The 19,737-nt window shown below is 43.6% G+C and overlaps 3 protein-coding genes across 5 annotated transcripts in view; 2 read left to right on the top strand and 1 right to left on the bottom strand.

The window, feature by feature from the left end:
• LOC120033511 (inositol polyphosphate-4-phosphatase type I A-like) overlaps positions 1-2,032 on the top strand; it is a 35,966-nt gene extending 33,934 nt beyond the window's left edge. Inside the window, exons 20-23 of the mRNA XM_038979882.1 lie at positions 34-131; positions 217-329; positions 497-651; positions 1,820-2,032. Coding sequence (XP_038835810.1) covers positions 34-131; positions 217-329; positions 497-651; positions 1,820-2,000 — 547 coding nt within the window. The 3' untranslated portion in view covers positions 2,001-2,032. The remainder of the gene's footprint in view (positions 1-33; positions 132-216; positions 330-496; positions 652-1,819) is intronic.
• Positions 2,033-10,532: 8,500 nt separating this feature from the next.
• On the top strand, positions 10,533-15,450 carry LOC120033396 (inosine-uridine preferring nucleoside hydrolase-like). Of its 3 annotated transcripts, none has more exons than XM_038979734.1 (8): positions 10,533-10,852; positions 11,107-11,215; positions 11,365-11,653; positions 12,357-12,556; positions 12,691-12,873; positions 13,999-14,110; positions 14,267-14,403; positions 14,698-15,450. In XM_038979734.1, the coding sequence occupies exons 1-8, from the start codon at positions 10,605-10,607 to the stop codon at positions 15,010-15,012; spliced, it is 1,593 nt and encodes a 530-aa protein (XP_038835662.1). In that variant the 5' UTR covers positions 10,533-10,604; the 3' UTR covers positions 15,013-15,450. The 3 variants fall into 3 exon arrangements, with proteins under 3 accessions (XP_038835662.1, XP_038835664.1, XP_038835663.1); XM_038979736.1 differs by having other exon boundaries at positions 14,267-14,404; positions 14,672-15,450; XM_038979735.1 differs by having other exon boundaries at positions 10,533-11,215.
• LOC120033397 (protein unc-50 homolog) lies at positions 15,358-19,737 on the bottom strand. The gene is made up of 6 exons (XM_038979738.1): positions 19,642-19,737; positions 18,784-19,052; positions 17,046-17,166; positions 16,718-16,857; positions 16,526-16,633; positions 15,358-15,813 (listed from the first exon to the last, which is right to left on the bottom strand). The coding sequence occupies exons 2-6, from the start codon at positions 19,046-19,048 to the stop codon at positions 15,677-15,679; spliced, it is 771 nt and encodes a 256-aa protein (XP_038835666.1). The 5' UTR covers positions 19,049-19,052; positions 19,642-19,737; the 3' UTR covers positions 15,358-15,676.

The raw sequence follows: 19,737 nt of genomic DNA, 5'->3' as shown, positions 1-19,737 counted from the left end.
CTGTATTGTTGACATGTGTCCTGTTTGTGACAGGTTTGGAGACACGTCTCTGCAGGAGATCATTAACCTAGAGAGTCTGGCCAGACTCAACTCCTACTATCAACAGTTCAAGGAGGTCCTACCTGAGGACTGTAAGTCACCATGAAGTAAATGGCCCTATATGGAGAATATTGTTAAGATGTAGCCTATAACATCCCCCCCCTCTCCTGGTCTCAGGCCTGCCCAGGTCCCGTTCCCAGACGTGTCTACCAGAGCTGCTGAGGTTCCTGGGACAGAACGTCCACGCCAGGAAGAACAAGAATGTAGACATCCTGTGGCAGGCAGCAGAGGTAGGCCCATTTTTCGCTGCAGGGCCATGAATTAATTATTGGAGTTTATCCTTTCGAGTCCATTTCCTTCTGTATGGATGTTACTAATGAGGATCCAGAGCAGGCCTGAATAATGATTTTGTAGTGAGCAGCCTGCTGTCTTATTTCCTGGTATCTGTCCTCCCCAGATCTGTCGTCGTCTGAACGGTGTGCGTTTCACCAGCTGTAAGAGTGCTAAGGACCGCACGGCCATGTCTGTCACCCTGGAGCAGTGTCTGATCCTACAGCACGAACATGGCATGGCCCCACAGGTCTTCTCCCAGGCCCTCGACTGCATGCGCAGGTAGGTGTCCAGCCCACTGCCTGAACTAAAATGAAACACACCCATATTGCTCGCTCCATATGCTGGGACAGTGCCAACTACAGGGTTCCCTCTCCCCCATTAAAAAAAAATATATATATAAGTCCTATTTTAATTTTCTGTAATTAGCATTGGTTCCTCACGCAGCATCTGCTTGTCAGTCTGTCCAGCCAGTTTGTGGAGAATGCTCCCCCATGATGACAGAGCTCGCTTTCCATACCCCCACATCATCCCCCTATCCAGCTCTCCTCCAACCCCATCCCCCTGTTCTGACACTGCTTGCTGAGAAGATAAGAAAGGCTAGACGAAGTGAAGGAGGGTAGAAGGAACAGAAACCTTGTGTAAGGATGTGACGACTCCCAGAACAGAAGCCCTGTAGAGTACTGTAGGTTAAGTGAAAGATGTGTTGGGTAGTAATGCAATGCTGTCCTGCAGCTCCGTGCATGGTCTCTCGCTCCTCTCTTCACCTGCCCACTTCCTGTTCCTATTTGGTATGGGGAATTTTAAGTGCATGGCTTGAGGCTGGCATACCCCCCCACCCCACCTGCTATTCAGGAAGTGAATCCAAATTCAATGACTTGACTGAAATGAAATGGATTGGAGTACAACCCCCCCCCCCCCCCCCCCCCCCCCCCCCATATCTGTTGTCTGTGGTATGAACATTGAGAATCATCACAGTCTTCTCTTACCTCTTGATCTTTTCTTTCCTAAAGATACAGAACATTTCTCTTAATTTTCTCCTTTCTCTCTTTCTCTTCCTCTTTTATGACAATGTCTATCATTTCTCATGTTTTGGTTGGAATGATTTCCGTTATCCGTTTTTAATTTGGGGTGTTTCTTATCCTTGTTTGGGATTTGTTTCTGGCTTTCACGTTCCATTCCACTGGCTGTGTCCCTAACCTTAATGTTATCACACCCCACCTGCACCATCACTGGCTGTGTCCCTAACCTTAATGTTATCACACCCCACCTGCACCATCACTGGTATCTCTCTTTGTTATCCATGGCTGATCATGGCCACCACATATCATTCATATTGTTTATTACCGTCTCCTCCACTCTTATTGGCCACTTCATCCCTGTCCTATCCATCCATCCATGCCACCTGTACTTTTTGGCCCCGGCTTCTCCTCCCTCCCCCTCTCCGCAGCATTGGGACCAGGGAGGGGGTCACCCAGAAGAACCTGAGTGGCCTGTTGCCTGTGCGGGATTTCAGGCTGGACCCCAGCCTGCTGTACTCCCTGCCCCTGCTGGCCCTCAGCCCCAACCTGCTGGTCGTCTGGCTGTTCCTCAGCGTCGCCTACTTCCTGGCCAAGCTCCGCTGCAGCTGAAGGCACAGCCCCTCTGCCACCCAGCCCCACCTACTCTCGACCTCTACTCACCTCTTCTCTCTGCCCGTTCCCCCCAGTGTGTCCGTCAGTCAGGAAGAAAGGCAAAAAGTTAGTTTGTCAGTCAAGGAGGAAGACAGGCAGTCAGGGAGTCAGTCAGTCGCTCTATGTCAGTCTGTCTGGAGCTCAGCCGGGAGAACCCTCTGATTGGTCGAGGGCAGACCGTGTGTACCTGACCTGGACTTTAGCCGAGTGACGCACATAAACTGCCAGCTGTTCCACCTAATGGGCAGCCAGCACTCCTCCCGCCCTGCTCTCTGTCCTAACCAATCCAGTCAGAGCAGGAGGCTGGTCTAAAGGTCTATGTACTGTATGAGACTGTTACTGTCAGTGTTCTAACACATTTCTTAGTTTAACACTCATTGTTTTACAACAATCAAATACAAACTGAGAGTATGGAGAGAAACTTTGTGAAATATAGCCGGTAAGAAGTTTTAGCTGAATTTAATGGAAGTTTTGTCCCAGTTGTCCTTGAGTATTTATAATGCAGCTTCCCAACTCATGACATGATTATAACCATGCTATTATGATAATGTGATGTCATGGATCCTTTGGTTTTGCACAGAGCTTATTTTCAGTCAAGCAAATGTTCTGGCTTGCTTGACGTTTACGTCTTCCATAAGGTTTGCATACAGCATAAGCCAAGGGATGGCTTGGCCATGAAATATCAAGCAGATGTTGTTTTGATCTGGTGGCCAGTTTGTTGTTGTTCCTCAGGCCTTCCTACTCTTACAGCAGGAGAGACTTGTGTCCGCTTTCACTTTAAAACAATGCACTTTTTTTAATCAACGTTGTCATCTTAATGAAGGTTATTCGCTTGTCTTGCCAATTGACACAGTTTCATCTTGGTCGGAGCAATTTGAATTGACTAAATCTGGGAATGTATGATATTTCAGGGGAGCTTTGTTGGCTTGTTTGATTATGCAGTGTAGTGTTTCCGAGGTGTTTATTTTTTAGTTGATATCAGATTTCATGTCTGTACCAAGTTTCCTATTTACTATGGAGTTTGTATATATGAATTGGTTCTTTGTTAGAGAACCTATAAGTGTTGCAGTTCTAGGGAAATGACAGAGAAGATGAAGAGAATGTACATGGGCAAACCTCAAATGGCTCCCTACCACCAAATGATGCACTACCTCTGACCAGTAGTGCACTAAATATAGGGGATGATTTGAGACACAGCCCATGCTTGTTGTGCCAAATGTTTTAGCCAGGTCTCAGATGCTAGATACAGGTCTTGGATCTTTATTCCAGGTCAAAGTGTTACTTCCAGATCTCCCAGCAGCCCAAATCCATCCCGCTTCCACAAGTGCCCTAGAAAGGGAGATTTGATATCAGATTCTTTCGGTTACTTCCAAGCCTTGCACTCTGGACTTCCTGGTCTCTGCTGGGAGTCCACCCACCATTATCATATACAGTAGTTGCTATCTAGTCCCATAAAAACATGATTAGCCATCTAATGGTATATGCACTCATTAATATGTAGACTAGTGGTATTATCGTTTTCCTGCCCCATAGCCTCTCTCCATTTTAATCAGTATAATACCTGTCTTCAGTGCTGTGTTACGTCCCAAGACGGCCACACTCAATCCAATCTAAAGTGACCTACTAAAGAAATGGACCATCCGTCCCAAAATAGCCTCTGTGAGATTGTCACGCTTGTCTTACATTCCCTCCACCCCCCATTTCCAACTCCTAGACCCCCACAATAGAAAACTGGAGGGATTCTTTTGTCCTTGTTGGTTGAGCTATATGCAAGCTTCTTATAGGCCTCTCACCTGTGTGACTGGTATGAGAGATAGGCTGGGTTTAATGGTGTATTTAGGTTAGTTCAATGGTTTGGTTTTGAATATTCAGTTGTTTTTTTACCTATTTTTGTGCAATGTTACTGTTTTACATTATCGACAAATACGTAGGTACATGCAGTATTTTTTTCTCAGTATTCCACAGTATTTACTTTTTCAATCTTGTAAATCCATATTGTAAATAATAGAAATGTATAAAATCAGATCATCTATTGATAAGTATGCTGGTGTAGAACTACCTCTATTGTCCCATAAAACACCATCTGACTGTCAGCCAGGGGAGAAGAGCTGACTGTCAGCCAGGGGAGGAGAGCTCTGAGGGACAGCCAGGGGAGGAGAGCTCTGAGGGACAGCCAGGGGAGGAGAGCTCTGAGGGACAGCCAGGGGAGGAGAGCTCTGAGGGACAGCCAGGGGAGGAGAGCTCTGAGGGACAGCCAGGGGAGGAGAGCTCTGAGGGACAGCCAGGGGAGGAGAGCTCTGAGGGACAGCCAGGGGAGGAGAGCTCTGAGGGACAGCCAGGGGAGGAGAGCTCTGAGGGACAGCCAGGGGAGGAGAGCTCTGAGGGACAGCCAGGGGAGGAGAGCTCTGAGGGACAGCCAGGGGAGGAGAGCTCTGAGGGACAGCCAGGGGAGGAGAGCTCTGAGGGACAGCCAGGGGGAAATGTGCTCCATGAGAGCAGCACCCATTGTCTGTCCCAAATGGCACACTATTCCCTACGTAGGGCACTAATTTTGACCAGAGCCCTATAGGTCCTGGTCAAAGTATTGTACTATATAGGGCGCCATTTAGGACACATCACCAGTATGTACAATGTTAGGATGGCGTTTGCTTCAACCAAATGTGAAAAAGCTCCTCCTGCTGGTTGGTAATGATACTACAGAAGCTTGTCACCCAGTAGCTTCAGTAGGTCCTATGAAAAGAGTTGGATTGCTCCATTCTGGGGATACATGCAATTAGGAGCCCATTCTAAAGTTGCAGAATGTGCTGGTGACAGTTTGTTCTGCCGGTGTATTTAATTCCGATGAAGAAACCCACTACTTTACACATGTTGTAACCATAGTGATGCTAAATCCAGGAATATTCCAACTAAAACCAAGTTCATGACTCAATTCTCAAGTTTTATTTTTCTGTTTCTCATGAATTCCTTAGCGCTTTTGACTATGGAGAATATATTTATATTGCGTTGCATTATATTTTCATGCTTGTATGTCTAAATGCTCACGTTTGCTAAATATATGTATTCTTATGGAGAGTTTGATGTGATTACATCATCTTCATGCAGGTGTCACTTTATAATGAGAGGGAGAAATTCTAGTTGCTGTTCCAGATATCTTTGTATTAACCCTTATCTGGTACTTTGCCCAGTTCCAACCCAATATCAGGATTGCTTGGATAACCATTTATGAATATGCTCTGAAATAGTATACGTTTCTCCCTTTCTCTCTGAAATAGTAGACGTTTCTCCCTTTCTCTCTAATGCTTCTCTCTGAAATAGTAGACGTTTCTCCCTTTCTCTCTAATGCTTCTCTCTGAAATAGTAGACGTTTCTCCCTTTCTCTCTAATGCTTCTCTCTGAAATAGTAGACGTTTCTCCCTTTCTCTCTAATGCTTCTCTCTGAAATAGTAGACGTTTCTCCCTTTCTCTCTAATGCTTCTCTCTGAAATAGTAGACGTTTCTCCCTTTCTCTCTGCTTCTCTCTGAAATAGTAGACGTTTCTCCCTTTCTCTCTGCTTCTCTCTGAAATAGTAGACGTTTCTCCCTTTCTCTCTGCTTCTCTCTGAAATAGTAGACGTTTCTCCCTTTCTCTCTAATGCTTCTCTCTGAAATAGTAGACGTTTCTCCCTTTCTCTCTAATGCTTCTCTCTGAAATAGTAGACGTTTCTCCCTTTCTCTCTAATGCTTCTCTCTGAAATAGTAGACGTTTCTCCCTTTCTCTCTAATGCTTCTCTCTGAAATAGTAGACGTTTCTCCCTTTCTCTCTGCTTCTCTCTGAAATAGTAGACGTTTCTCCCTTTCTCTCTGAAATAGTAGACGTTTCTCCCTTTCTCTCTGAAATAGTAGACGTTTCTCCCTTTCTCTCTAATGCTTCTCTCTGAAATAGTAGACGTTTCTCCCTTTCTCTCTAATGCTTCTCTCTGAAATAGTAGACGTTTCTCCCTTTCTCTCTAATGCTTCTCTCTGAAATAGTAGACGTTTCTCCCTTTCTCTCTAATGCTTCTCTCTGAAATAGTAGACGTTTCTCCCTTTCTCTCTGCTTCTCTCTGAAATAGTAGACGTTTCTCCCTTTCTCTCTGAAATAGTAGACGTTTCTCCCTTTCTCTCTAATGCTTCTCTCTGAAATAGTAGACGTTTCTCCCTTTCTCTCTAATGCTTCTCTCTGAAATAGTAGACGTTTCTCCCTTTCTCTCTAATGCTTCTCTCTGAAATAGTAGACGTTTCTCCCTTTCTCTCTAATGCTTCTCTCTGAAATAGTAGACGTTTCTCCCTTTCTCTCTAATGCTTCTCTCTGAAATAGTAGACGTTTCTCCCTTTCTCTCTGAAATAGTAGACGTTTCTCCCTTTCTCTCTGAAATAGTAGACGTTTCTCCCTTTCTCTCTAATGCTTCTCTCTGAAATAGTAGACGTTTCTCCCTTTCTCTCTGAAATAGTAGACGTTTCTCCCTTTCTCTCTAATGCTTCTCTCTGAAATAGTAGACGTTTCTCCCTTTCTCTCTAATGCTTCTCTCTGAAATAGTAGACGTTTCTCCCTTTCTCTCTAATGCTTCTCTCTGAAATAGTAGACGTTTCTCCCTTTCTCTCTAATGCTTCTCTCTGAAATAGTAGACGTTTCTCCCTTTCTCTCTAATGCTTCTCTCTGAAATAGTAGACGTTTCTCCCTTTCTCTCTAATGCTTCTCTCTGAAATAGTAGACGTTTCTCCCTTTCTCTCTAATGCTTCTCTCTGAAATAGTAGACGTTTCTCCCTTTCTCTCTAATGCTTCTCTCTGAAATAGTAGACGTTTCTCCCTTTCTCTCTAATGCTTCTCTCTGAAATAGTAGACGTTTCTCCCTTTCTCTCTAATGCTTCTCTCTGAAATAGTAGACGTTTCTCCCTTTCTCTCTAATGCTTGTCTCTGGAAAGTGCAATAGCAGTCAATTAGTCAGCAGCCCAAAGAATCAGCTTTAATGTTATATAATAAACATCATGCCAAATGTATCAGAGGAGAAGGTGTATACTTCACTATAGAGTATTTGAATAGTGCAGTTCTCTGTTTTCCCTGGAATGGAACTGTTGCATTGACATTAGAATGTAGAACTTTTAAGTTTGTGCGTTTGCTATTGCCCTTGTTTCACTTTATCTGTGGTGCTCGTAACTCTATGTAGAAAGCACGTCTTCTGTACACAGTATTAGTGTTCTGTACCCCTCCCTCCAACATTCCGATATTCCCCATGTCCCGGAACCATCCGTCCGACCGTTCGCTTTAGCTGTTGCCCCCATGTTTCTCTGACAGTGGCGTCAATGTGTTGGTTGGTTTTTGGGTTTCTCATTGTCTTTTAACACGAGCCCTTTTTTGTTTTGTTTTCTTCACTTTGCTGTCATCCTCTCTCTCTGTGCTTGCCCTCCCTCCCTCCTCCTTTTTCCCAGTGAGGGCTGCAGACGGGAGAATACCATGAAGAACGTGGGATGTCGCAAGTATGCTTTTAACTGTCTGCAGCTCAAGGCCTTCCCCAAACATTACAGGCCCCCCGACGGAACGTTTGGGAAGGTTGAGACTTGATTTGGATCATAATATATTCTATTGTAATAGGGACAGCAACATAAAACAAATGATGAATGGTTAGATGGTCTTCAACCTACTGTAGCTGCAGAAGTCCTGTGGTAAATACCTGTGCACTGAATCAATGCATATTTTCCATTTCAAAGACAAATATCAAAAACTATAGAATTGGGAAAATGCCAAACCACTACTAGTTGAGAAACGATATACAATTTATTCAGACCTCACATACATACCTTTCTAGATTGTTCTGAAGTTGTAGATAAGTCAGGTGGGACTAGTAACAACACTGTCTGGTTACATCACGTTTTTAGGGTAGTCAAGATACAGCAAGGAGGTCGTTTTCCTGAAAAGACGGTCACTGATTCTTTACCACTATACACAGTGATGACTTTTAGTTCTTTTCAGAGCCTCAGGCAATCTATAGGTCACCAAACGTTCATACTGGGACGATGCTACTTCATGCTGACTATGTTCAAAGTTGTCTCTCAACCCATAGTTAACATGTAAACTGGGATTCGTACATTTGGTTGGCGTCATTGGCCAGAGTCCTTATTTAGGGAGTGTTTTACGTATGGACTACACATTGTGGAAGTCAAGCCAGTCTGATGGACTTGATGAAAGGTTCCTTCCCCACGTGGATTTAGCAGTACTCTAATCCTGTAGAGCAGGGGATCTTTCAACGGTTTCAGCTCCAGAACTAAATAAGAAATTGACCATCCTCCTGTGACCCAAATGGTTCACCAGCGATCCAAATGAAGATGAAATAGTGCGTGATTAGAGATGTATTCTCATAACTCACGACCCACCTCTTGCATGCCCAGGGCCCACTTTGGAACCCGACCCATAGTTTAAGAAACCCCGTAGAGAGACGTCCCACAGACTGCAATGGCAACCCAAGACCAACCAGAGCTTTCAGTGTCTGATGCGTACCTCACCTATGTACTGTTTCCCTTTTCATATCTGGAAAGCCTGCGTTTAACTTCTTTGCCAAATTAAGGGTTGTGATTGTGAATGGATTTAGCTGGGTGGCATTATCTGGCAGCGCACTGTGAAGTCTTAGCACTGTCTTAAAGGGATAGTTTGGGATTTTGGCACGAGTTCACCCAGGAGTCGGGTGAAGTTACAGATAGTTTCGCGAGCCAATGCTAACTAGCTTAGCACAAAGAGGGCCCCATTGCCAAAATCCTGAACTATTCCTTTAAGACTTAAAGAGGAATATGAAAAAGCTATGAATGTTCTAGAAAGATCCACTTCCCTCTTTTACCAAGTTCATTTCTGGAAAAAGTTGAGTTTGAGGGTAACAAAGGAAACATAATACATTATATAACATTGACTTGTAAAGGAAATCGAGTAGATTATTTTCTGTTCTAATGTTGAACCAAGTAAAGGCCAGTAGTAAACCATTTAAACACCCAAGAAGCACTTTTCTTTAAGATCATTTTCTGCATTTGTTGCACTGTTATTTTAGGATTGTCTTGTTGGCAGGCGTTGTTGACCAGGGTAAAAATAGTCAGTAAAATTGTTATCGGTATGGGAGTTTAATTGTACGTTAATCTGGAAACTGTGCTGCTCAACAACAACATATTTGTCATGTCTATTTTCACCACCAAGCGGTAATGTCGACTTTCTGTTTTGCAACATTTAATGATTGCAATTTGATAAACAATTGAGCCAGAGGAGACTTGACCCTGCAAATGAGTCATATGTGTGTGTATGTATCAAAACTTCACATATAATGTTTGCTTTTCAACAGGCACTTCTGTACTGCACACGACAGGATTTACCCATAAACTCAACTGTGAGATTCAGTTTGTGTACATTTAGTCTGTTGTTTACTGTAGTGTCTTTCATGCTCATAAATATTTTTTTGTATTATTGGAAACATATTTTGCTATCTGCAGACTATATTTTGCATTTATGTACTATACTATAGGGTATATTTCAATAAGTGTTGGGATTGGATTTGTATTTCTTTCTATTGTAATGAGCGCATATCTTGTATCCTGCACAAAGAGGATAACTGTATAGGCCTGACTGTTGCTTTAGATGAAGCTTTCATCAATATCTGACGCTAATAAAATAATGTTCAACGTCTTTCTTTTGTCTTTGTAATGGAAGACTTGAAAGTTTACATCAAGCTGTTGGAATGTTCCGTTCTTCTCATTGCAATTCATTCTATTCCAGAATCTTATCTGGGTGACTCTAGCTAGAGTGAAATGTCATCCAGCCAGGTCACAGCCACAGTAAAACAAAAGACCTTGTCTGGCTACTAGAAATGTTTTTGTTCTCTGCAAGATGCCACTTGTTATACAGTAGCAAAGCTGTAGAGATATGAAGCCAGTTATAATGTCTGTGGCGTGATCCAAAGACGTACTCATAGTCACAACTAGAAAGAAAACACATTTTGATTCCTAAAATACAGTGCTACTTGAAGACAATGGCAGCACCATTGGCATACGGCACACTATGGAGATCAGCGTCAGGTAATTGGGTTTATTTTTCACTTCTCTTACAAAGGAGTACCGGGTCGAATTCCTTGGACAACTGTCAGGCCCATAGTGGTCACGCACAGTGAATGCACATCTACTCAGCCTTTAGCCCCATTTGTAACCCTGTATTATTTTTATTTGATCGTTAATATTGGACACATTTTATTTTGACTAAAACATCTCTGGAATGTATAGATATTTTTCTTCCACTGTTCAGGATACGTCCATTGGTATTTTAATACGTTTTGACTGCGTTAGGAAAAGGTTTTGGGGAACTACACAGTCTGCTAAGAATACAACCTTGGCAGACATAAGCAGTCCACATTCATTCAGTCCACTATTACGCTCAATCACACTCCAGTCCAGACGGTGCAGTAATGCACTCAACATCTGGTTTGCACACTTCGGAACGAACAAAAAGGGGGTAATAAGAAGAACTCGGTAGTAGTGGCTGCGGTTCCGTGAAAGGACGTCTTTGTGTCGCGCAGAGGAATGGCTTTTCTTAATGTTGGGTCGACATATTCAAATTATACAGACTTTAATAATGCGGTGACCGCATTCGAAAATTTGAATTTTGTCCAGTTTTACCGCCGCGACGCAAGAACAATTGAAAAAGTCAAACGATTAAATCCAAGGCACCATTACAATCCTGAGTTGAAGTATGTGAACATACATCTGACTTGTATACACGGTGGCAGAAATGTCTTATCACATTCTAAAGGAGTGCGTCCGAAAACGAGGTAGCTAACTTCCATTTCTAGATGACTTTTTTTGCTTGTATCCATGGTCATGCAGCCGACATATCTGCTGACAGGGGGCACTGTTTTGCAGCCACCGTCCGTCATAATAAGAGTATTTCAATGTAATGTTTTCCAGGACAAGAGAGCTTTTTTTGTAGTGGGGACAATATAAAAATAAAAATAAAGTTTTTCATTATTAAAGTATTTCGTTTTACATTGTTTGAACAATGTTAAAGTAGGCTCATTGTCTCCAGTACCAGCAGAGTTGGATGCCCAGCTTTAATCAAAGTCAAAACTACAGAGGATGGAGAGAGATTAGTTGTAAAGGAAATGGTCAAAATACACAACCATGAAGTCAGTGAGGTGGGTGGTCAACATAATGGGTTCAATTCCAGTTGGCAATACCATGATGCATTTTATAGTCTTACTGTTATAAAATACAGTAGGACTATCACATAATAATTACTGGTTGATGGTTGTTCACACATGTATAAAGGAATGTTCTTGTACAGGCTGCATTCAAGCACTACCCCAAGAGGAGACAACTATGTCCGGCTGAACGCGACAAGTGTTCAGAATTGCTGACAAAGTACGATGGCAACAAAAGATTGGTGATCGAAGAGCTCACCAAAGTAACTGGAAAAGTCATCCTACCGAAGGACATTCACAACATTGCAGCGACAATGAACTGTCCTCCAAAATGTGAGCGAAAGAAACAAGAGGTGACCAAAGGGATTCGAATGGTGATGGACACCGACACAACGCTAAGAGAACAGGCAAGAAAAAGGCGGCCTGGATCTGGTTAGTATTTCTGACAAAATACGGGATATTATGTTAAGGACGGAGCATTGCCATTACGTTGCCACAACGTTGGGGATGTTACACCCTCACATACAGCGGCGTAGTGGTGGTGTTATTTTTTTACCTGACCTCGAACAACCACCCGGAAGTCTGGTGAGCTTACACAACGGTTCACCACGTGGACTCCAGTGGTAATCACCTTGGTAATAACAGGCTACAGTTGACCAACCTTTTGACCTGTGTATCCACCTACGTGCGCAGGACATTGGTCCGTGGGTTTCGTGTAGCACAGAACCATGAGAAATATAATTATATTTCTATGCACAGAACGTTAGCCCGGTCAATTCCAAAAATGCATTGAGAAGCCAGTTCCAACAGCAAAATGTATAGCCGGCAGGGTTACACATGGGGTTTCCATATAGGCAATATCAGATCATCTTTATGGCTGCTCGACTCAGCCTGATAACTTATGATTCAATTCCTATACTGTGTCTTCTCCATTCATTCCGATATCAAGGTGCATGACAAGGTGTAGCAGACATGCTTTAGTCTTTCAAAGAAGACGCGTCCGCAGCGACAGTCAAACTATCGTCAAGCACAATCTTGCGGGTAAAGAAATTGTTGACAAACTTAGATTTTGGAGTGTAATGTCCCATTTTAATGTTACTGCTGTTCTGAATATGTCGTTGAATGCTCCTCTAAGCGTTCAAGGATCCAAGGAGGTCCGAGAAGAAACTGGTGCTTGACGTGGACACGGGGGTGGATGACGCTCAGGCCATCATGATGGCTCTCGCAGCCCCCAACGTGGAGGTCCTGGGGATCACCTGCGTAAGCGGCAACACCTCCCTGGAAAACTCCTGCAGGAACACACTGCGCGTCCTCAAGGTCTGCCAGAGACTTGAGGTAGGCCTGGTGGAAAGACTGCTCACTTCATTAAACAACGATTTGATTTGTAACGATCATACAATTTTGGTGGTAAGCTTATGCTCTATTATAGACTAATATCAGTGTGTATTATATCTGCTGTGTTGCGTTAGATCCCAGTGTTCGGTGGAGCTGCGGAGCCTCTGATGGGCCACCCTCTGTCGGCAGGCTCCTTCCACGGGCAGGATGGGCTGAGGGACGCCCCTGACCCAGATGCCCCGGGCCTGGAGCTGCTGCAGACAGAAGGGGCTGTGGAAGCCATCATCATCAGGCTGGTCAATGAGAACCCTGGAGAGGTTGGTAACAAAAGGGTTAGGTTCCTAGGCTAAAACCAAACCCCAGCACCCCTAGATCTATAAGAAATGTCTTTGCATTGGGGCTTGGAATCCAAACAACAAGGTATTTTGGTATTTTACTAGGATCCCCATTAGCTGTTGCAAAAGCAGCAGCTACTCTTCCTGGGGTCCACACAAAACATGAAACATAATACAGAATGACATAATACAGAACATCAGACAAGAACAGCTCAAGGACAGAACTACATACATTTTTAAAAAGGCACATGTAGCCTACATATCAATGCATACACACAAACTATCTAGGTCCAATAGGGGGGAGGTGTTGTGCCACGAGGGGTTGCTTTATCTTTTCTTTAAACCAGGTTTGCTGTTTATTTGAGCAATATGAGATGGAAGTTTCATGCAATAAGGGCTCTATATAATACTGTACGTTTTCTTGAATTTGTTCTGGATTTGGGTACTATGAAAAGACCCCTGGTGGCATGTCTGGTGGGATAACTGTGTGTGTGTGTCAGAGCTGTGTGTAAGTTGACTATACAAACAATTTGGGATTTTCAACCCTTTGTTTCTTAAAAAGAAGTGATGCAGTCAGTCTCTCAACTCTTAGCCAAGAGAGACTGGCATGCATAGTATTTATATCAGCCCTCTGATTACAATGAAGGGCACAACGTGCTGCTCTGTTCTGGGCCAGCTGCAACTTAACTAGGTTTTTCCTCGCAGCACACGGCTGGACAATAATTAAGATTAGACAAAACTAGAGCCTGCAAAAATTGCTTTTTGGAGAGTGGTGTCAAAAAAGCATAGCATCTCTTTATTACGGCCAGACCTCTCCCCATCTTTACAATCATTGAATCTATATTTTTGACCATGACCGTTTACAATCTAAGGTAACACCAAGTAATTTAGTCTCCTCAACTTGTTCAACAGCCACACCATTCATTACCAGATTCAGCTGAGATCTAGCACTTAATGATTTGTACCAAATACAATGCTCTTAGTTTGAGATGCTCAGGACCAGTTTATAACAAGAAGGTCTAGTGCTTCGTTGCCAAGACGTTAAGGGCATTTTATCCCCCTTCATAATAGATGTCTGGATTGACTCAGTGTTGTTTCTCTGTCTAGGTGTGCCTGGTAGCTATGGCCCCGTTGACCAACCTGGCCCTTGCAGTGAAGATTGACCCCACCCTCCCTCAGAAACTCAAAGGTCTCTTCATCATGGGAGGCAACACTGACTGTAAGGGCTTTATGTCTATAATGCAATTTGTATAGGCCTAGTGACTTGTTATCAACATACTTTGTCATACAGTCAATTGACCTGGTAGGATGTTATGAAATGATGTAAATAATAATAACATATTTGTTTCTTGGATATTGTTATTTGTGTTTGCAGCGAGGGGGAACACTACAGTGTTTGCAGAGTTCAACTTTGCTGCCGACCCGGAGGCTGCTTACATCGTCCTGAACCGCTTCTTCTGTCCAACCTACATCGCTACCTGGGAGTTCTGCTGTGAGAACAAGCTACCATGGGTAAGACCACAGGTTCTGGTCATCTACCTATACAGACTAAATAAAGGCTCTCACACTACCAGGCTAATTGTAAGCACTGGTCCAGCTCTCACATCAGAGCAGATGGGAGGAAATGAGGCAACTTTCAATTATTGAGATGCATCCACTGGCTTACTCAGACAATTCATTACTATCGAAATATCTCCTGCAGCCTTTTTACAAAGATTTTACATTTTGTTTGAGCAAATTGATTTGTCTTTTCTCCAAACCCACTTGTCCCATCCGTCTCTAATCTGCGACAACTGGCTGGCCCAGGACTCAGACAAGGCCCACTTCATGAAGAGCATCTTCAAACACACCGTGGCCACTTGTGCTCGCTACCAACGGGAGATGACGGCTGGCCCGGGTTTCGTGTCGTGCGACTCGTACGCCATGGCGGCGGCCATCGATGAAGGTTTCATGTGGGTGTCTGAGCCGCTGGCGGTTACCGTGGAGCTTCAGGGGCCCTACACCCGGGGCATGATGGTCCTGGACAAGCTGGGAGTCCTGGAGAAGGAGCACCAAGTTGTCATCATGAGGACAGTGGACCTGGAGAGCTTCAAGGGGATGTTGATGGACTTCCTGAAGTAATAAGCGCTGGGCTGGGAACTACACCTATACCGCTGTCCCATATTGCTTTCAATTGTTTATTTTTACTAAATTATAGGGGGGCTCCAAAATTCCACTCTTCGTAATGAGTTTAGTACAGATAGATCTTGATAAGAGGGAGACAGTTTGTGGTGGTGGATATGTCTCTAGTGTCTGTTTTGACTTGCCATTATGTTCTGAATCACCAGCAATCATTTTACTTTATCAGGAAGTTAATTTTCTGATATTGTCTTACTTGAGCTCAGCAGCAAATGTCCATGAGTGATGTTACCAGGTTATCAGTTACTTGTTTTAGATTGCATTTCTTTCCTGTTAATGAAAAAGGGATGAAGTAAAACCTCTTTATTGAAAGTGCTCAGGAATGTACTCAGAGAAACGCCCCTTAATCCAATTGAAATACAAATTCACCACTTTTCATTACTTCTATTTCTCTTCGTCATATAAAAAAAAAAAGAGAACAAACCGAGATATAATCTTAAAAACAATCCACGATTTGTGTATCTTACAGCCAAAGTATTATTTACAAAGTATACAAAACTGCATCACCCCATTCAATCACATTCCAGAATGAAAGCATTGTCCATGAGTCCTCAGAGCCACCTGACTGTCAGCCTGTCTGTGGGCTCTGGTCCTGACTCCAGAGTGTCTACTGGACGCGGTACTTGTAGAACCAGCAGAGGCCCTTGGTGAAGTTCCATCCCAGGGAGAGAGAGAGGATGTAGAGGAGAACTAGCAGGGCGAAGGGGTAGAGCAGAACCACTGTGTTCTGCAGTTGGGGCAATGCTGAGGGACAGCGAGAGAGGAACTGGAGTAAATATACAGTTGGTAGACGTAACCACTGTTAGAGGGTCTGATGGTTTCACCCCCAGTGAACTATCCCTTTAAAGGTGAATAAAACCACAGAACAAATATATAAATGTGAAGCATCCGCTTGTTGTTTCCACTCACTACCAAATATGGCAGTGAGAGGAAGCAGCAGGTAGCCTACTGGTTAAGAGCATTGGGCCAGTAACCGAAAGGGACCTGGTTTGAATCCCTGAGCCGATTAGGTGGGGGAAATCTGTCTATGCCCCTGTACTCTGTAATCGCCCTGGATAATAGCATCTGCTAAATGAAATGTAAAATGATGCCCAGTGGCCAGCAGAGGAAGGATGACCGACATACTGCAAGTTTTGATCTCAATACAGTTTTCTGTTCCCAAAACTAGAATCTGTTATGAACAGAGTGGACTAAGTCTTGTAGACTTTACCCTTTGCCAAAGTTGTAAAAAAACACATTGTTTAGAAGGAGAGCAAAGGCGAATTGAGTTATAGCACATGGGCACCTAACAGAAATATGCAGAGGCATGCTAGAATGGGCCAAGAGGCTCGTGCTTGGCTCTGCCCACCTCCTTGCTTGTTCTGCCCACTATGACTAATTTGTTCCCATTGGAAACGACAGCCTGTGGTCTATCTTGGTTTAGCTATAAAAAATCTTTGTTAAAAGGGGGCCTCACCGTTGTATCCCAGGAATGTGATGTATAGATAGTAGCCGATGGCTGTCAGCCACAGACTGTTCCCTACAAAGTACCCCAGGAACCAGTCTGAGTTTATCACTACGATATCTGAAACAAACAGCAGAGATCAGACACCGTTACAACATAACACCTTAACATGTTAGAAATGTGTAATAACAAGTCTGCACTCACGGTTTATAAAGAAGAGCTGTAGGAAGTGCAGGATGACAAGCAGGGGGTAGAAGGCATTGAGATGCACATCGAATGCGTAGCCCCACTCTACATCATAGTCCTTACTGGGCGGCTTCAGCAGGTACTTATTGGTGATGAACCTGGGGATACAGCAGACAGGAAAGGGCCTTTAGAGCATGGGGAAGGACCAGCATTTAAACATTTGCACAGCCCGAAGACAACCTCTAGCCTGTATGTGAAGGGACCAGATAGACATACACACAATGATGCTTCCAGCCATCCCATACACCTTACGTCCATCTAGCTCTTTCTGTAAATCTCTACTCACCACATGAGTGTGGAGATGAGCAGGCCCACGCCGATGCAGTCTATGAACACCACCCACAGCAGCAGCTTCAGAGTCTCCACAAAGCCCATGTCCAGCACCAGCCCAAAGCCCACTGTGGACACTACACACAGGATGAGACAGGTGTCAGCCACAAAGCATAAAGATGAGAATATTGTAATTTGTAATATATTTGTTATTTATTAGGATCCCCATTTAGCTGCTGGAAAAGCATCAGCTACTCTTCCTGAGTTCCACATGAAACATGACATCATACATAGTACAGAACATTATTAGTTAAGGACTGAACTACATACATTTAAAACGTCACACATAGCCTACATCAGTACACACACAATATCTAGGTCTAATACATAGTAGTATAGTGCAAGTTACAATACAAGCTATATTAAATGACTGTCTCTCTTCACAGTCCCTTTTGTGCAGTAAGGTGTGCTATTATCTGTATTTTAAAATGGTTTTATTTCTAGCTTGAGTTACCTGGGGTGGCAGAGAGTTCCATGTAGTCATGACTCTTATTTAATACTGTGTGTTTCCCAGCCTCTGTTCTGGACCTGGGGACTGTGAAGAGACCTCTGTTTGCGTGTGTTGTACCGGTTAGTGTCCAAACTGTGCCAACTGGTTGAACAGACATTTTGGTACCTTCATCACATCAATACCTCGCACAAAGACCAATAGTGATGCAGTCAATCTCTCCTCTACTTTGAGCCAGGAGAGACTGACATGCATGTTACTGACACTTTCCCTCCAAGTACATCTAAGTGAGATACGGGCTGCTTTGTTCTGGACCAACTGCAATTTACCCATGTCTTTCTTTGCCGCACATGACCACACAACTGGGCAGTAGTCCAGGTGCGGCAAAACTAGGGCCTGTAGGACCTGTCTGGACAACCGAGATGTCAAAGGCTGAGCAACGCTCTATCACGGACAAACCTCATCCCATTTAAGCAACCATTGAGTCTATATGTTTTGACCATGACAGCTTGCTATCTAGGGTTACACCCAGCAGTTTAGTCTCCTCAGCTTGCTCAATAGCCACATTATTCAATAATAGATCTAAATGAGGTTTAGCATTGAGCGAGTGATTTGTCCAAAAATGATGCTTTTCCTAGAGATATTTAGCATCAGCCTATTGCTAGTTAGCCATTGTAAAACTGGCTGGAGCTCTGTGTTAAGTGTCTCAGTTATATATTTTACTGTACAAGTCTAACAAAACAGCTCCCACAATCATATTACTATCAATTTCTTTCAGTGCCGAGCATGTGGAGTAACAGATCATCAAAACATTTCTTGAGACTGCACAGTCTCATCACAACCTCTTTATGTCTCTGATCTGTTTTCATCACATGTGAGATGAGACCAAGTCAATGGAAAGAGGGTCCCATAACCAGGCATTAATACTCCAAATGATACATTCATTCCTGTTTGATTGCTGGTTACATCCGATACAGAAAGCCTTATTGCATCCTATTTTGAGTTTGTTAATGATTTCTGTTGCTGCTTCATTTCTAATCAAAGCTTTAATATGATGCCTTAAAGGTGCTTTGCTTTTTGTTGGGGTTGTGCATATTTATACTTTCTCTAAATTGCAAAAAGTTATTCTAGTGGTCAAACTATTGCTACACAGTTCCCACTTCTTGTTTTTATAAAGCACACTTGTTCAGAAAGGGCAGGTGATTGTTATAGATCGACTGCTGTGAAAAACACCCAAGATACTGACCACAGAGCCAGATGCTGAGTAACACCAGGAAGGCAGGGTCGTCTCTGGCCCACTGGTCCTTGGTCTGCTTCCTGTAGTGGAAGTTACGATACACTCTCTGTGGGGAGGTGAACAGGTAGAGCATCTGCCACACGGCAAACTCAAAGTCCATGGCTTTGAAGTGCAGCAGCCTCCTCAGGTATTTGTAGCGCTTGGCGCCCGCTGTGTGGCGTGCCGCATCGCGGGCGCTCAGGCTTCCGTTCTGCGGCGAGGTGGTCGGCAACATAGTGCTGGGAAACACAGGAAGCATCACGATGCCCAAATCAGAGCCATAGATATACAGAATTTGATTTACAGTGGAGGTGCAGTCTTCCCTTTGTCCCTGCATAGGCCTCACCTGGTGACACAGTACTGTCAGCTTATGTCAACATCCTGTACAATAGACTTTTACCATGCAATTACAGTAAGGCATTGCAACAGTCACAATGTCAGTCTGTCTGCGGTAGTTTAGACATCTTACTAGCTATCTGATATGTCTGTAACAGACTCACGACAGATAGTGTGATATACTGTGCTCAGATATTTGTTGACATGCCAGGCTAACAGACTAGTAGTAGCTAACTAGATGGCTCTTGAAAGCTAACGTCAGCTGGCAAACTGGTTTTCCGTGCCAACAATATTGTTTAAACTAAAGTAATTTGTGTCAAGACAAACGTTAGACTAAACAAAGTAGCTAGCTATGGCTAGCTGACGTTAGGTCTGTGGCATAGACCCTTTGATGGACATGGAATTGGCTGGCCTTAGTAGCACGTTAGCCAAGACTACAACTGAATGTATGGTTTAGTTGCAAACAGAGATAAGAATGTTGGATAAACGTACCTACTGAACCTCCTATATTGAGAAGAAAGTTCCTTTTCCTCAGTAAAAAAAATAGCTTTTCCGGACAACTGAACACGTAGAAACTTCCGGTAAGTG

Source organism: Salvelinus namaycush, chromosome 40 (assembly GCF_016432855.1).
Source record: "Salvelinus namaycush isolate Seneca chromosome 40, SaNama_1.0, whole genome shotgun sequence".
NCBI lineage: Eukaryota > Metazoa > Chordata > Actinopteri > Salmoniformes > Salmonidae > Salvelinus > Salvelinus namaycush.
This window is presented reverse-complemented; position numbering and strand designations above follow the sequence as displayed.

What these genes read in the sequence shown, in the direction of transcription:
- LOC120033396 (XM_038979736.1), top strand. Translation starts at nt 10,605, where the DNA reads ATGGCTTTTCTTAATGTTGGGTCGACATATTCAAATTATACAGACTTT. An exon ending in TCAATGAGAACCCTGGAGAG is followed by an intron (nt 12,874 to 13,998) that starts GTTGGTAACAAA and finishes TTCTCTGTCTAG; the next exon opens with GTGTGCCTGGTAGCTATGGC. An exon ending in TGAGAACAAGCTACCATGGG is followed by an intron (nt 14,405 to 14,671) that starts TAAGACCACAGG and finishes CCCATCCGTCTC; the next exon opens with TAATCTGCGACAACTGGCTG.
- LOC120033397 (XM_038979738.1), bottom strand. Translation starts at nt 19,048, where the DNA reads ATGTTGCCGACCACCTCGCCGCAGAACGGAAGCCTGAGCGCCCGCGAT. An exon ending in CTCATCTCCACACTCATGTG is followed by an intron (nt 16,858 to 17,045) that starts GTGAGTAGAGAT and finishes CTGTATCCCCAG; the next exon opens with GTTCATCACCAATAAGTACC. An exon ending in ACAGCTCTTCTTTATAAACC is followed by an intron (nt 16,634 to 16,717) that starts GTGAGTGCAGAC and finishes TGTTTGTTTCAG; the next exon opens with ATATCGTAGTGATAAACTCA.